This window comes from Schistocerca americana, chromosome 3 (assembly GCF_021461395.2).
Source record: "Schistocerca americana isolate TAMUIC-IGC-003095 chromosome 3, iqSchAmer2.1, whole genome shotgun sequence".
Taxonomy (NCBI): domain Eukaryota; kingdom Metazoa; phylum Arthropoda; class Insecta; order Orthoptera; family Acrididae; genus Schistocerca; species Schistocerca americana.
Window position 1 is genome coordinate 421,221,765 of NC_060121.1, and position 16,678 is coordinate 421,238,442.

General features: G+C 38.8%; 1 protein-coding gene across 4 annotated transcripts in view; it reads left to right on the forward strand.

Annotated features, from left to right (window-relative positions):
- The window catches only part of LOC124607491 (eukaryotic translation initiation factor 5B), a 426,670-nt gene that overhangs the window by 182,001 nt on the left and 227,991 nt on the right, over positions 1-16,678 (forward strand). For all 4 annotated transcript variants that reach the window (XM_047139867.1, XM_047139864.1, XM_047139868.1 and 1 more), the window contains exons 14-16: positions 1,760-1,936; positions 8,204-8,285; positions 14,390-14,571. In XM_047139867.1, the coding sequence (XP_046995823.1) occupies positions 1,760-1,936; positions 8,204-8,285; positions 14,390-14,571 (441 nt within the window). The remainder of the gene's footprint in view (positions 1-1,759; positions 1,937-8,203; positions 8,286-14,389; positions 14,572-16,678) is intronic.

Consider the following 16,678-nt stretch of genomic DNA (forward strand, 5'->3'; position numbering starts at 1 on the left):
CCGCAGACAACAGGGGACAGTGCTACACGAACTGAGCTGAATAAACCCAAACAGGTGAATGCCAATTGCTGATTTTTTATGTGGTTGATTGGGTGTGCCAATGATAATTGTTTTTATAATTAGTATTGATTCAGACTTCCAGAGTGGAAATGAATGACTGACAGGAATAGCAGCTAAGAAAGATTATATAATATCTTCTCAGTGTATCCAAGAAAATGAAATTTTAATAGAAAATTTTTGCCGTAACTCTGTACCACTAAGGACCATTTGTACAGTCCCCGGTTAGCGGCTGCTTAAATTCTACTCATGAAATAGTGCAGAAAGCATATATGAATATGTAATAACACCTAACTGGAAAATAAACAATGGATAACAGAACCAGTGATTCTGGCAGGGTTTGCGAAGGTAACCGGAGAATAAGTTTTGACAATGGCAAGAATAGTTACAGAATTAGTGATGGCAATATTTTTTGTTAGAACAAGGAACGAGAAGAAATGGGGACACCAAACAAATTATATGGAAGAATATGACTATTTCAAATTTATATAAAAATACTACTGCTACTACTACTACCACCACAACAACAACCACCACCACCACCACCACCACCACCACCACCACCCCACAACCATCACTTTTTGATCTCCTGCTTGAGAAACTGGAGCATATGAACGAAATGTGAAACTGTTTTCTAACATAAAACGCTTTGCTTGTAGTAGGCCTAATAGGCATTTGATATTGGCACTTTGTGAATTATATTATGTCATTTTTTAAGTAAATGAGGTAGATAATAACCATTTGTGCCTAAAGAGTGTCACTTATTTGGTGTATGTTACAATTGCTGCAATATTAGAAAGGCCTATTTTGTTTTATCTCGCAAATAGTGACAAAAAGCGTAATCAGATTGAGAAACCACACCAGTCTTCGGTACTATTCATATTAACGGCTTTTTCAGTATTAGACAATGACATTTTGATTTTTCATGTAGCAAAATGTTTGATGAACTTTGATGAGGCACTAGATCCTTTTGCATAAAGGAAAGCCTGCCATGTAAAGCTGTAGCAAGATTAGGGAGGAAAAAATGCTGGGACCTAAGGATTGAAGTAGTCATCAAACCGGTGACTGGGAGCAGCAGGGGCACCACAGGAAATTTTAATTCCCACTGTCCTGAATATAGGTTTGATGGTTTCCATTGTACACATGTTTGAATTCCACAGAGTAAAATACTGTTATGTGCAATAGAAGAAAGCTGTGCGATTAGATGTGGCACTGCACTTTGGCACACTTGAGACCAAATAACATGTCTTACATTTCCTTGAACATATATGTTTATATGTGTCAAACTCTTCAGAAAGATGTGTGCTACAAAATGAACATATTTTTGAATTTTTTAAATTTTTTTGTTGCATTGCATCTCAAACACTAGAGTTTTTGCCCCATTTTGGAAATATCTCAGATCTGGGGCTGGTTAGAGGCACTGAAAAATTTGCATGCTTGTACCAGAAACATCAAATAATGTATACCTAAAATTTCACGTTCATACCACAGTTGTTGACTGAGGAAAGACAACGTGGTACATTACTTTCTGGGTGATCCTCGTATTCAGTGACAAACTGTGGTGTCTAGTTTTTGTTATTAATACTTGCCATTAATTGGAAGGCTTCTCTGAACAAAACTGAACTTTTAAAAATTATTTAATTTTTGTCTAATCTGTGTGGTGTTTCAAAACTGCTACTAATCATGTAAATTTTCCTTACAGGCAACAGTTTTGGAGGTGAAAGCTATACCTGGCCTGGGAACAACTATTGATGCAATTTTAGTCAATGGAAGACTTCGAGAAGGTGACACCATGGTCCTTGCAGGCACAGATGGTCCGATTGTGACGCAGATTAGATCCCTCCTGATGCCGCAGCCCATGAAGGAATTACGTGTGAAGGTATGTACTTACATCCAAATTTGTTGTTTTTTCATTTCTGTCGATACTGGCCTATAATTTAGATAAAGTCAATGGTTTTAATTAGTTTTTTTTTTAAATTTGTAAATACTATATAAACAGATGAGTCGAAACATTATGGCCACAACCTGCTGCAAAGTCGAATGCCACCTGGCGGTACTGTAGGCACATAATACTGTCGGGAAATTATATAAGCAGAGCAGAGATGGATGGGGAATCATTCTAATGACTGGAAGGACTACAAATGAGAAAATGAACCGAAGCAAGCAACTTTACCAAAGAGCAGATTCTCATGGCATTGCGCCTAGAACTAGCATCTAGCAAACTGCAACACTGGACTGCTGTTTGTGGGCTACTGTTGTGAACATCTCTGGAAAGCAGTTGAAGGATGGTGAAACAATGAGTAGGCAACAAGATGTGAATGTATGCTTTCCCAGCATATACAGCTGGTGAAGAGTTCTCGGGCTTCTGCCACCCAGCTGGAAGCCCGAGAACTCTTTGCCAGGCAACAAGATGTTTAACATAGATGTTTCACCACAGAACGTGAAGGTTGGAGGTTTGTCCACTATGTAAAGTGGGATAGGTGGTGACCTGCAGCACATCTGATAACAGGGTACAAAGCTGGTGCAGGCACAAGTGTTTTTGAGTGTACCATTCAGCAGACATTGTCTAACGTAGAACTCTGCAGCAGACAATTCGTAAGTGTGATTGGACATCGTAAGTTGTGATTGCAGCAGGCACAGGCTAATCGATATTGGAACATGACCCAATAGAAATGTGTTGTCTGGTCAAACGTATCATGTTTCTTATTATACCAGCTTGATGGTCATGCTTGGATATGCTGTCATCTAGGCAATTGGCTGCTCAAAACATGCACTGCACCACAGAATAAGGCAAATGGGGACACTGTTGTGCTGTAGGGGACACTTTCATCTGGGTGTCCATAGGATGTTTGGCAGTAATCAAAGACACTGTTACAGCAGTGGACTAAATGACCATTATTGTCGACCACCGGCTTGATGCTTCATACTTGATGCTTCCTCGAAGGCTGCGGGCACTTTCCAGAAGGCTAACTGGGTCTTCACAAGACCAGCCATCACAGTTTGAGCAGCATGGTAGTGCACTGATATTGATGTTTTTGCCACCAAATTCACCAGAACTGAACCTGATATAACACTTCAGGAACCACAAATCTCCAGTCCGTAAATTATTAGATGGGGAATACATGCCACGCTGAAACATTGCTGTATTGCATTGAATTCCAAAGGTGGGCCAACACGCGATTAAGGAAGTAGTCATAATGTTTTTCCTTGTAAGTGCATATGTTAGCAATGAAAATTTTAATTTACTGCCATAGTTACTGTACAGTAATGTGTTGATAAGAAAAGACATTGAAATTTTGGACAGATCTTCAATTTGAAGCTTCAACAAAAATTCGCATTAATTTTTTTTTTTTTTTTTTAAGAGAGAATTGTCATGGCTGCCTGTGAAGTCATTTGGAACTACTTAAGATGTATTTTTAAATGAAATTAAGTGCTAAATTCTAAAATTTTGCATGCATAATTCCTCCAGTTTCTCATTGACACTGATGGAACCTGAAACTTCCTGGCAGATGAAAACTGTGTGCTGGGCCGAGACTCGAACTCGTGACCTTTGCCTTTCTGGAAACATCCCCCAGGCTGTGGCTAAGCCATGTCTCCGCAATATCCTTTCTTTCAGAAGTACTAGTTCTGCAAGGTTTGCGGGAGAGCTTCTGTAAAGTTTGGAAGGTAGGAGACAAGGTACTGGCAGAAGTAAAGCTGTGAGGATGGGGCGTGAGTCATGCTTGAGTAGCTAAGTTGGTAGAGAACTTACCCGCGAAAGGCTAAGGTCCCGAGTTCGAGTCTCGGCCTGGCACACAGTTTTAATCTGCCAGGAAGTTTCATATCAGCACACACTCCGCTGCAGAGTGAAAATCTCATACTGATGGAATCTGTTTATTCTTCTCATTGCTGCGTGTGTTACATGTTGTTAATGCTGTATGGACAAAGAAATGAGCCCTATATGCAGTGGAACTTCAATTTCATGTTCTCCGATTTTCAGTGCTTTTTTTTCTAAAAAAAAAAAAAAGTTTTGAGGGCACTCTGACATTGGATATAATCAACGAAAATTACTTGTAACTGAAGCATGGGATACCACCTGTCTGATTTTAGCCATGACGTCATCGACATGTAGAACTATAAAAAAAAAGTATCAGACTCTTCAGTTGACTTTACAGCTCAAATAAAGCAGGCAATGCTGAGAAACACCCAGACATACAAGAGAATGTGGTATGCATGTCCGTTTAGCACTACTATCGCCCACTATTAGCGGGCGAGGGCTCTAAATGCTTGTCGAACTGGCTGCCAGCAATTCAATTGTCGAGAACAGTTGCCGCAGCTTCTAAATGCTCGAAACAGTCAATGACATTGCTTTTCCCTCCAAAAACCGTACTGGTATCGTTCGTATTGCAATTACCAACACAAAAAAATGAAATAAAAAATTTACGTCCGTGAAATAAATCTTTGGCGTTCTTCCAAGATCTCAACATTGTAAAAAAAAAACTTTGTCGATGAAAAAGTTTAGGGGTACGCATCCCCCAGCGTTCTTCCAGAAAAACAGCACTGCCGATTTTACATCTTTCATGATCTGCACCATAAATTCGTGGCCCCTGTGAAAAAACTAAAAGATCTTTGCTGAAAATTCCCCAATTTTACATTTCTTCCTACTATGGTTGACCTCGATTCTTTGTTCTTACTCGTCTTGCTTGACTTCATCCTGTTTTCTTCCTACTGACATTTGAAGTGACTGAACAAATTATAAGTGGCACAAAAGACAGATGGTTTGCACCTGAGTAGTGGCGGAGTTAAGGAATATTTTAGGCTGGTGTGGAGACGGAGGGACAGGAAGTGTTCCGAACTGAGCCAATATGTGATGAAGGGGTCCAGTCACCACCTTTTCTTGTGCCACTTATAACTCAGTCTCACCTTGAATTCCTGATGTACTGTATTTAGCATCAATATCAGTCGTCAACCTTTTAAATTCAGACACTGAGTTTTAAAGAATATGCCCGGTCATAATTAAGAAAAGTTGGTCGTTTCTAGCTAGTGAGCTTCTACTGGCTGGTGTATTGTTATGTCGCCCAACAGTCAACGCAGCCACCACACCACACTTTCGCATTAACATGAGCATGCCATTTTGTTTAGCTCACTACGTAATAAGTTTAGAGACCTTAGCCTACGAAGCATTTGAAATTCCTAAATTACTGGATTATAATCTATAAACAGGCACAGAAGCTATTAATCAAAGTCAGTGAGAGAACTTCACTCTGCTCCTCCTAGGTAGCAATCTTACTAACTCTGAGAAATTTGAAAATTTTACTTCATGTAATAAACCTATTAGGAAAAAAGTAGGTTTTGCCACTAGTAACACTGTAGGGTACATAACTGAAAAGACTTTTGCAAATCTATGTGGTAATTGAGCCATTTCCCAACACACTACTGCGACAAATTATACATTAAAACATGCTGTTTTGAGAGTTCTTTCATTTTATATTCACCTCAAAAATAGCAAAAATTTATAGCCTAATTGGTGAAATAAACAGAAAGCTACAAAATATGGTGAAAACTGCCACATTAAAACATCTCAGATGTTTGTTTTCCACCTGCAGCCAGTAGCTGTTTAGCATGGTGACTTGATGCTAATGCAGTGTCTTCTAACGTATAGAGTGATAAACAGGAAGCTTATTTGGTGGCTAGATCCAAAGTATGGCAGATGTGATTGGTGTACAGCAAATGGAGTGACCGCAGCTTCCACTTAGGTTTAGTTTATGTAGCTATACTCTGTATGCCCTGCACTAACATGCATTAATTTTGCTTACAGTGGTTCTTCTAGGAGTTTGTCAACACAATCTGGAACATATCGAGCCTCAAATGACTGCAGCCAAAATAGGCTTCTCCATTTGCTATTTGCAGCACCACAATTAACAGGACACGTTAAATGAACTGTTGGGTGATGCCTTGTTTGTCTTTGTTGCAGTCCTCAGTCATGTTTAATACATTGTGATGGCAGACAGATTGTTATAAATGTAATGAATTGCTGGGGCAGAGAAACACTGGAGTACCAGCTATTTCATATTCTTTGGTATGAATAAGTACCACACATGAAGGAAAACTTGTTTGTATACATGTACTATCATGAAATTTGCTGTGTTTACACTATGGCAAGTGACGAGTTTGAAGTGCAAATGGCACACGTTGGCAGTATTGCAGAATGCTCCACTTCGACCACTCAATGTGGGGTCGAGTAGACTGCACACTACTTTTTGCAGTCATGAAGTCAATAGTGGGCTTTCAACTATCAATTTTTGCGCACGCATATGAATGACCCCCAGTGTGAACTGTGTGCATTTTGATTATTCATTTCCTTTGAAGTGCGTGTGCTTCATGTTACTACAAAGCAGCAGTTCATTGAAAATGTATCACAAACACATCATCCCCATCATTAAACGTCCCTTAATAAAGCATCAGAGATGGAAGGCTTCAAGAGATCTTATCATAAAAGACAAAACTCATGAATTAATCTGTAGCGTAATGAATAATGTCGTGGCATACAGAGTTAAAGGTGGTAGGTTCGCTTCCTGCTACATTCTAAAAATTGTCCATTTCAACATTGTTAAGACAGTCGGGGACTTTTTTATGAATGCAATACCACTATGTTCTGCAGTATTGGATCTTTTCATATTTCCGTCTGATTAGAAAAGAAAGCATGAAATAAATATTTAGCTTTCCATATGTGTGATGATTTCCAAGTTTGTGGCTAGGCGTGGACCTAAAAGAACAGTTTATATTGCTGCAAGTGTAATGATGACCAATAACATTCATATTATTCCTCCTTACAAATATTTCGCACGTTGTGCAACCACAGACACATTTCCGTAAAGAGTTCTAACTACAGCTGAAATTCTCCTGTCACTAACACATCCATAAATGTATGAACTCAGTGCTGTAGTGATTGTTAAATTGATAGACTCATTTCTGGTCACCTTCACAGTGCCATACATCACGATTACATCAGTTCCTGCAAAAGATAATGTGAAACATACTGGATCCATTGGCACAATGAACAAGGAAAAGTTTACTAGGAACATATTAGAGGTCACTGCACTCGTGTCACCGGAGTATGCTGCATTCACTGCCATTGTGCCATTGTCTACAGAAGGAAAAGCGTGCAACCCCCCCCCCCCCCCCCCCGCATATGTTAGATTCTGATGTCTTTCACTGTGGTTCACAGTTTTGGTGTAATTCATCATGTACTCAATTTTTGTTTTTTTCTGAGTGAGCACAAAGGAAAGATCTCTCAAAAATGCATGTTTTGGATGTTATGACATATAATTTATAGTTGTAGCATGTTGGAAAAGGCTCATTTACCTTGTACCCAGATACCACTCAGTTTTTTGATGAGTTTTTACTTGCTGTTATATATCTGTGATTTTTCAGAACTGGTGAAATTGATTACCACCATTTATTGTATAAGATTGTATTACACATTTAATTTCTTTCACTTATACAGATTTTATATTGTGTTGGAGAGGATTAGAGTTTCAGTCATATGTGCTGCAAATTACATATGTTTTGCTTGTATTTTGGGAATGTTTTAACGTTTTCCTCAATTTTGCATTTTCTTCAGTTTTGCATTTTTTTTTAAGTCTGGACCACACGAAAACGTAAAATAGGGGTTTAACTGTAGAATGCAATTAACAGGATAGATTATTTATTACCATGCAGTGTTTATAGGAAGGAAACAGTCTGTCACAATGTCTTTATCCTGCTGTACCTCTCGTGACATCCTGAGTGACATTTCATGTTCATCCCTGTTTACTCTCGTTTCCTCCAATCCATACTTATTTCATGCAAGGCAATGAACTACTAGCTGCCTGCCTTTCCCTGCTACTACTCGTTTACTTATTCAGTCAGTCAGTCATTTTCTGTAGATTCCATTTTGAAGGAGTATCTTCAGGGATATGATGAGAATCAAGTTTAAAGCACTGTAATATAAGTGTGGGTGAGCAAAAGAAATAAACACATTTTACATTTGCAGAAGAAATTTTGCTATGAAAAATGAAGCATTTACCACCCTTTTGAGCTAATTTACAAGTTTCTTGAGAGATCTTTGTATGATGTTGTATGTTTGAGGAAATATTAAATCAGTATATGTACTTTCCTGTTGCAGAATGCGTATGTGGAGTACAAGGAGATACAAGCAGCACAGGGTGTCAAGATAGCAGCAAAGGAATTAGAAAAAGCAATTGCAGGTTAGTACTTTTCACTCTGTTTGCTCTTTAAAGTTGTGTAAAAGGATGAAGCATCATTAGCAATATGTTTCCTCTTAGTGCATGATAGAGTAATGACTATTATTGTGCTTCTATTCCATAATGAAGTTGTTGTTCTTGGTGTGGTGGTCGCGGTGGCTGTTGTTGTTGTTGTTGTTGTTGTTGTTGTTATTGTTATCTAATGCGGCTCTTCATGCTTGTCTGTCTTTCCCGGGTATCTTCATCTTTGCATAACTGCTGCAACATACATCCTTTTGAACCTGTTTGGGGTTCCAAGTCTTGGTTTCTCTGTCCAAGTTTTACATCCCACACTTGTCTTCCATTACGAAATTGATGATGCCTTGATGCCTTTGGGATGTATTAACAGCTAATCACTTCTTTTAGTTATGTTGCACCATGAATTTCTTTTTCCCCTTGTTGGGTTTAGCATCTCCTCATTAGTTGTTTGAACTATCTATTTTATCTTCAGTATTCCTATGTAGCATCACATTTAAAAGCTTCTGTTTTCATTTTGTCTGAACTGTTTCATATTTTATTTCTGTACAAGACTGCACATCAGAAAAATGTCTTCAGAAGAAAAAGTCATACCCTCTAAATTTATATTAATTGTTAAGAAACTTCTCTACCTCAGAAGTGCTTTTCTTGTTATTGCCTGTCTGCATTTTGTATCCTCTCTGCTTCTGCCGTCATCAGTTATATCACTTTCCCAATAGTGAAACTCATCTGCTACTTGTAGTGTTTCATTACCTAATGTAATTCCCTCAGTATCACCTGATTTAATTCAGCTACATTCCATTACCCTTGTTTTTCTTTCGATCATGATCATCTTACAACTTCTTTTCAAGTCACTGTATGTTCCGTTCACGTGCTGTTGCAAGTCCTTTGCCATCTCTGATATAATTAATATGTCATCGGCAAACCTCGTAGTTTCTATTTCTTCTCCCTGAACTTTACTTCTCTTCCGAACTTTCTCCTTGGTTCCTTCACATCTTGCTCAGTGTTCAGATTGAATCACACCAGGTATAAGCTGCAACCCCGTCTCATTCCCTTCACATCTATAGCATTTGTTTCATATTTTTCAGCTCTTCTAGATGCAGTCTCTTTTTCTGTATAGGTTGTAGATAAACATATGCTCCCTTTATTTTATTCCTAGTGCCTTTGGAATTTAAAAGACTGTATTCCAGTAAATATTAAATTTACAAATCTACAAATTTACTAAACATAGTTTAACCTTCCCTTAAACTGTCTTCACGATAAGTTGTAATATCAGTATTGCCTCACATGATCCTATTTTTCTCCAGAATCCAAATTGATTTCTGAGGTTGACCTCTTATCAGTTTTTTTTCCATTCTTTTGTAAATAATGTGTGTCAGTATTTTGCAACCATGACTTATTAGATTCTGGTTGGGTAATATTCACACGTCAGTATCTCTGTCCGCAGCTCGTGGTTTAGGGGCTAGCGTTGCTGTCTCTGGATCACGGGGTCCCGGGTTCGATTTCCAGCCAGGTTGGGGATTTTCTCTGCCTGGGGACTGAGTGTTTGTGTCGTCATCATCATCATCATCATCATCATCATTTGTGAGAGTGGCTAGATTGTGAAAAGAAAATGATCCGTGTAGAAATTGTAAACATTGGGACTTTGTACGGGCACTGATGACCATGCAGTTGAGCGCCCCACTAACCAATCATCATCATCACATGAGCATCTGCTCAGTTTGGAATTGGAATTACTAGAGTCTTCTTAGAGTGTAATGGTAATTTGCCTGTCTTATTTACCGAGTGTGGACAAAAATAAGGAAACACCAGAAACGCAACACGTTACCTGCGTAATATGGTGTATGAAACCTATTGGCATTCCAAACAGCTTCCTATCATCCCAGAATTGATGATAAAAGCTCCCGTATGGTTTTTCAAGGGAATCTTTTACCATTCTTAGTGCAAAGTGGGAAGTTCAGGTAGTAAAGATGGAGGTGGATAGCGATTGTGCACCCTCCTCTCCAACATAGACCACAGAGTCACAATAACATTGATATCTGATGACTGTGGTGGCCAGGGCAGATGGAACAGTTCACTTTTGTGCTTACATACCAATCCTGGATAATGTGCGCTGTGTGAACGGGAGCTTTTTCATCTTGGAACACAGCATTGCCACTGTGGAATGAACGCTGTACTTTGAGATGGACCTGATCAACTAATGATCGAATAATCATTGGCAGTAATATGACGTTGCAAGAGTATCCATGGGGCCCATGGAACAACATGACATGGCTGCCCAAATCATCGCTGTATTTCCACCTAACTTTGCTCTTGGGACATGTAATCAAGGAGCAAGACTCTTCCAACCAAAAGACTTTCTTCCATTGCTTCATAGTCCAAGTTTTATGGCTTTGGCACCATGTTTTCCTGTTATGAGTATTTGGGTTACTAATGAGTGGTTTTGAAATTAAAGTTCACCCTGCAATTTCCTGCTTATGGAGATCCCTCTGCAGTGTTTTGCTGCTGACAGGGTTCATGAGTGTGACATTCAGTTCTGCTGCAACTTCTGCAATGTCCTCCTCTAATATGTTGTCACAATCCCCTTCAGTGACCTTCTGTCATGATTGCTCAGCACATGCTTGCATCCATGTTGTGGCTTTGTAAATGATGTTTTTTGGTTTCCCCTGTAAGCAGTATAAATCTTCAATACGGCACCTAATGAGAGGCCAAACATTTCTGCTATCTTGGTTATGGAAACACCTACCATATGAATAACAATAATTTGCCCACATTTGAATTCACTTAACTCAAAGATAATGCACTCACAACTACACAGAACAGTGTCCTGACCACAACTGACACTTGCAGTATACTGAGACATTGCACAGGTGATTTTTGTTGTCACCGAGTGACGTGGTGCAGTGGTTAGCACACTGGACTCGTATTCGGGAGGACAATGGTTCAAACCTGTGTCTGGTCATCCAGGTCTAAGTTTTCCATGGTTTCCCTAAATTGCTCCGGGCAAATGCCGGGATGATTCCTTTGAAAGGGCATGGCTGATTTCCTTTCCCATCCTTGACACAATCAGAGCTTGTGCTCCATCTGTAATGACCTCGATGTCCGCTTCCTTTCATGGTCAAATACCGCAGCACAACCTGTAGGCTAGGCTAGCACCTGCATTTATGTTCAAGGATGCATTTTTCATGGTGTTCCCATAGTTTCGTCCAACCGCTATACCTTGCACACCAGGTAGAATAGTTTCGTCATGGCTGGCTCTCCCAAGAATCTCAATAATCCTTCAGAGTCAATCAGATTCTATTAACATATTATATTTTAATTCCATTAATCTTAAGAATGTTTCAGGGTTCATTCTTCTTCCTTTTCAGAAGCTGTTTTTTTGTTCGTGTTTTTCAGTGCAAGGTTCTTTGTTGTATAGATGTAAAAGTGTGTAATTGTGTTTGCGAATTCTGTTTTGAATGGCTGTATTTTCAGACAGAAATCCAACACAGAGTTGCACAAGACTGTTCAACTTTTTTTTTTTTATGGATGCTGGGATTTTACTTTCAACAAGGCTATAGCAGACCATTTTGCCCATCTGTACTCATAAGTAGTAGTGTTGCATCTCAAATGATGATAATATTGTTAGAATGAAGAATCCATACATTATTTCCTTTTTCTTCCATTGAGGTCGGTGACCTATCTCCAGCTTTTATAAATGGATGTTACTATTGCATACTTCTGTCTTTCATGAATTGCACCTTGATTCATTGATTGGTTACAAAGGTAATGCGAGGATGGTGCTACCAAGTTAGCACAAAATTGTTGTACTTTGGCTGAGATAGCATCATAGCCAGAAGATTTAGTACATTTTAGTCCCTAATAATTTTTGTGACTCCTCTAATAAAGGATTTGGCAAAACAGGTGTCTGGTGGTGGAGTGTGCCATGCTTTTCTGAATACATCAAATGGTTCCACCATTGATGAATAGTTTTTTGTCAGTGTTTCCAGCTACTTTTAGAAAGATTTTTGTGAATTTAGTAGCCAGTGTTCCGAATTTTGTGTCCTATGCCCCACTGCTACAGTAATTCAAGAGTGGAATATTTTTGGTTTACTAAGTTAAACAATGCCTAAAACTGCTCCAAATTTTCTCTGCTCTCTCCTCAGAATATTGAATTTTTTGTTCATTGTGTGTGGTTTTTGTTTTCTTGGTTACATACTAGTGAATTTTACATAATGGATTATAATTGAATTTCTTTGTGTCCTTCCACCCTGAAGATGTAACTGAGTTAACATTTAGAATTCTGCAAAATTTTCCTTTTTCTTTCATAGTTGCCATTGCTGCCATTGGACCATCATGACCAAATAGACCATCTTGGGATTCAGATTTTTTTGAAAAGGCACATGAATTTAGAAATAAATTATCATTTGCTGTTACTGTATGTCCTGTTCTTGTTGGGGGTGTTACTATGGGGATCACACCAAAGCTGGACATCAGTAACTTAAGAAGTCCTTGATCATTACTATCTGAGATAAAAAGTGTTGAAATTTCCCTGTGCAGTCGATTCCCAGTTATTTCTACTAATTCTTACTGTTGTCCTCTCCAATTGCTTAAATTTTTTTTAGAAAATCTCCTGCTGTGTGTATATAGACTGTCAGACTTACTATTGTGTATGTTTCCAAGTCTGCTACTGAAGCACATCACTCGCATAGGTTTCAGTACAGCATTTACTGACGTCTATGGCTGGAACTTTATTCCACTTTCTGTATGCATAACCATTCCCGCCCTTCTTCAGATTACTTCTTCTGTAACGCGACACTATCTCGCATCCACCAAGATGCATCTGTTCAGTTTTTGTAATTTCCAAAAGATGCCACTCACAAATAACTGCCTTTAGATTTTTCACTGTTGTGCATTGTTGTGAGAAGCTCAGCTTATAATTTAACAAACTTCTTATGTTTAGTTACAACTTTTTTAAATTGGAACTTTGTAGAATGAGTCATTTTACACACACACACACACACACACACACACACACACACACACCCACACACACAAAAAAACTGCTATTCGACACCACATATTGTTCTTTCTGCTCATTTTTTACTTTTAAGTGATGAGTTACTCCAGAAAATTATTCCCTAAGACATTGAGTGGAAATCTGCAAAGTTTGTTAGGGTGTTGATTCGTTTCTTTCTAAGACTAAAAATTATAGAAATAGCAATGGTAGTTGTTCTAGCATGTCAGTTCAAATTTTAATCAGTACATACAGCCAGGAATCTGGGGAGCATTCTACCATGTTTGCTGATGTCTGTTCGTGTGCTACATCAGTTGTTTGTTGGACTGTATTATATAAAACTGAATATAGCGTGTGTTCTCAAAATTTAGAGTGAGTCCATTTTCAGTGAATCATTTAACAATTCTTTAAAATTTTAACAATTGCTTCCATTGTTTCCTCTTTAATGGGGTCCATTATAGCCCTAGTGTTGTCTGCAGAAAAGGCCATCTATGCCTGATGAATATCAAATGGAAGTTTATTTACATTTGTAAAGAACAGAAGTGGACCCAAATTGAACCCTGTGGGATTCCCTTTGTGATTCCTCACCAGTCACTAAAATTTTCCGGCCATCCAACAATGCTTGCACTATTCAGCCCAACTATCTGTATTCTGTTTAAGCATGATGGAAACCAGTTGCGTGTAAAGCCATCAGTTGCACAAAACTTAAGTTGTTCTAAGAAACCAATGTGTTTTACACTATCAAATGCATTGGAATGATAAAAAAATACCACTTGTCAATATTTTATTACTTAATTATTATTATTTAATTATTTAATGCTTGGTGAGCGAGCATACAAACAGCATTCTTCATTGAGCAACCCTTCTGGAATCCAAAGTGTGATGTCCAAAGTAAATAGTTCCTATTTAAATTTGAGGCTACTCCTCAATACATTTCTTTTCGAAAATTGAGATTTCAGTGGGGAAATTGGGTGATAATTATTTAAGTCTGTTTAAAACCTCTCATATAAAGAGGTTTAATGGTGGCATATTTTAATCTGCCTGGAAAATAAAATATTGTTATGATGTATCAGTTTATTCTGTTTCTTTTCTATAGGGCTCAATTTGCTAGTTGCACAAAAGCCAGATGAAGTGGACATCTTGCGAGATGAAGTTGCAAGAGAATTGCGTTCAGCTTTAAGCAAAATAAAGCTTGCTGAAAGAGGGGTGTATGTGCAGGCATCTACCCTTGGCTCACTTGAGGCATTGTTGGAATTTCTGCGAACTTCCAAGATACCAGTGAGTAATGATAAATAATGTTTTGAAGTTTTTAGTTGTATACTGCTTTTACTCAAAATATTTTGTCTGTAGCCTAAGCAATATGCCTTGTCATACTGTTAACACTGTTGGTGTTATGTGATAATAGTCCTAGTTATTTGTGTGTTATTTAGTTTGGTGAAGAATGCACTTTTATAGTGGTTCTGTCTGAATGTTTTGAGAAGCTTTGGACTTGGGCGGGGGTTAATAGAATGTTGTTCCAAGCTTGAACAGGATATGAATATTATAATTGCTGGAAGCACCTGTATTATAATTCTGTGAAATTCAGGCTGTGGAGGACATCTAAGAGACAATTTTGTTCTTGTTTGAAAGCCAGCCTTACTTTGAGCGATAACATTTGACAGTCATTCTCCTTCTGTGGTCATGGTCTTTCATTAATTCATTGGTTCCAAGCATGAAAGACTTTCTTTTAAATCAGCTTCTCACTTCTACCACTATTATTACATAACAGAACTCTTGCACATTGTTTAATTGTTTTTCCTCCATGGCAGTTCTTGCCTTTGAATTCCTTTGTGCAGTCAAGCATTACATTGTAAAATAGGCCTGTCTTATCTGCACTGACAATGTTTTTAGGAGTGTATCATTCTTTCAGACGAATTTCTATCCAATCTTGCACTGTCTCAGGATCAACACTTTTGCTTTTGTCATACACATTCTGACAACTGATGCCATGTCTAACCTCAATTTATGCAGCCAAGCTACTGAAGCCTTGAACTTTCTATACGGAGCTGACCAACAATTTAGTTGCTTTTTCACAAAGCCTCAAAGCATTGGGCTGCTAGTAGGAAAGCCTTCTGCTGTGTGTTGCCGGCCGGATCCACTGAAGTTCTCCACATCTTTATATTTCCCACCCTGAATGCATGTCGACGTACTAGCAGGAATTCCAAACACAATTGTGCTGTCCTCAATTTCCACTGCCTTCACTACAATAGAATTTTTGGTAGACATAGCAATTTCTAATTCACTCACTTTATATTACTATATTCATTCGCTACCCTCAAAATCCATAGTTTTTCAGTGATTGTAATGCTTTTGTTCTTTCTTTCACACATGTTGTCAGTTCTCACATAATTAGAAATACAGTAATTATGGTACTGAAGCTCATAAGTAAGCCTAATTAAAGCAACTGCCTAGCTCACTCATTTGTTACATAGTTTAATTCTTAATTTCTTTGCGTGTTTTTGGTACTTGCATTGTTTAATTCATAAATTTCGGGCGTATTATGGTATTTGAGAGTTGTAGCATCGCGTTTTAGTACCTGAATAGTGTAAATTCGCGTAGTCGTTTGTCTTCTGTTTTTGTTTTGAACGGCCAGTGTTGGTTGGTCACAGTCAGTGTGCTCCCTGCCGCCGTTGGATAAGCAGCTGAGCAGCAAGTCGTATACTCCTAGCTCACTCATTTGTTACATAGTTTAATTCTTAATTTCTTTGCGTGTTTTTGGTACTTGCATTGTTTAATTCATAAATTTCGGGCGTATTATAGTATTTGAGAGTGTAGCATCGCGTTTTAGTACCTGAATAGTGTAAATTCGCGTAGTCTCCTTCCGCCGCCGAGCAGTGTCAGCAGTGCGCAAGTAGCAGCATTACTGCATTTACTAGGCAATCTTGTATTTTAATAACCATTTAAATTTTGTTGATTTGTTTGCGCTCTCTGTAGATTAGTTCAGACGTTCTTTGCAAAACAGTTTTTAGCATGGATAGGGACTGCAACTGCTGTGTTCGGATGCAGGCTGAGTTGGCATCCCTTCGCTCCCAGCTTCAGGCAGTGTTGGCTTCGGTCACACAGCTTGAGGCTGTTGCCAATGGGCATCACTGTGGGGGTCCGGATGGGGGTTTGTCGGGGACGGCCAGCTCGTTCCACGCATCCCCTGATCGGACTACGACTGTGGTTGCCCGGGATACTGCCCGCATTGAGGCTGATCCCTCACCTGTGGTAGAGTGGGAGGTCGTCTCGAGGTGTGGCAGGGGGCGAAAGACATTCCGGAGGGCTGAACGGAAAGCCTCTCCAGTTTGTCTGACGAACCGGTTTCAGGCCCTGTCTCAGGCTGATACTGATCTTCGGCCTGACA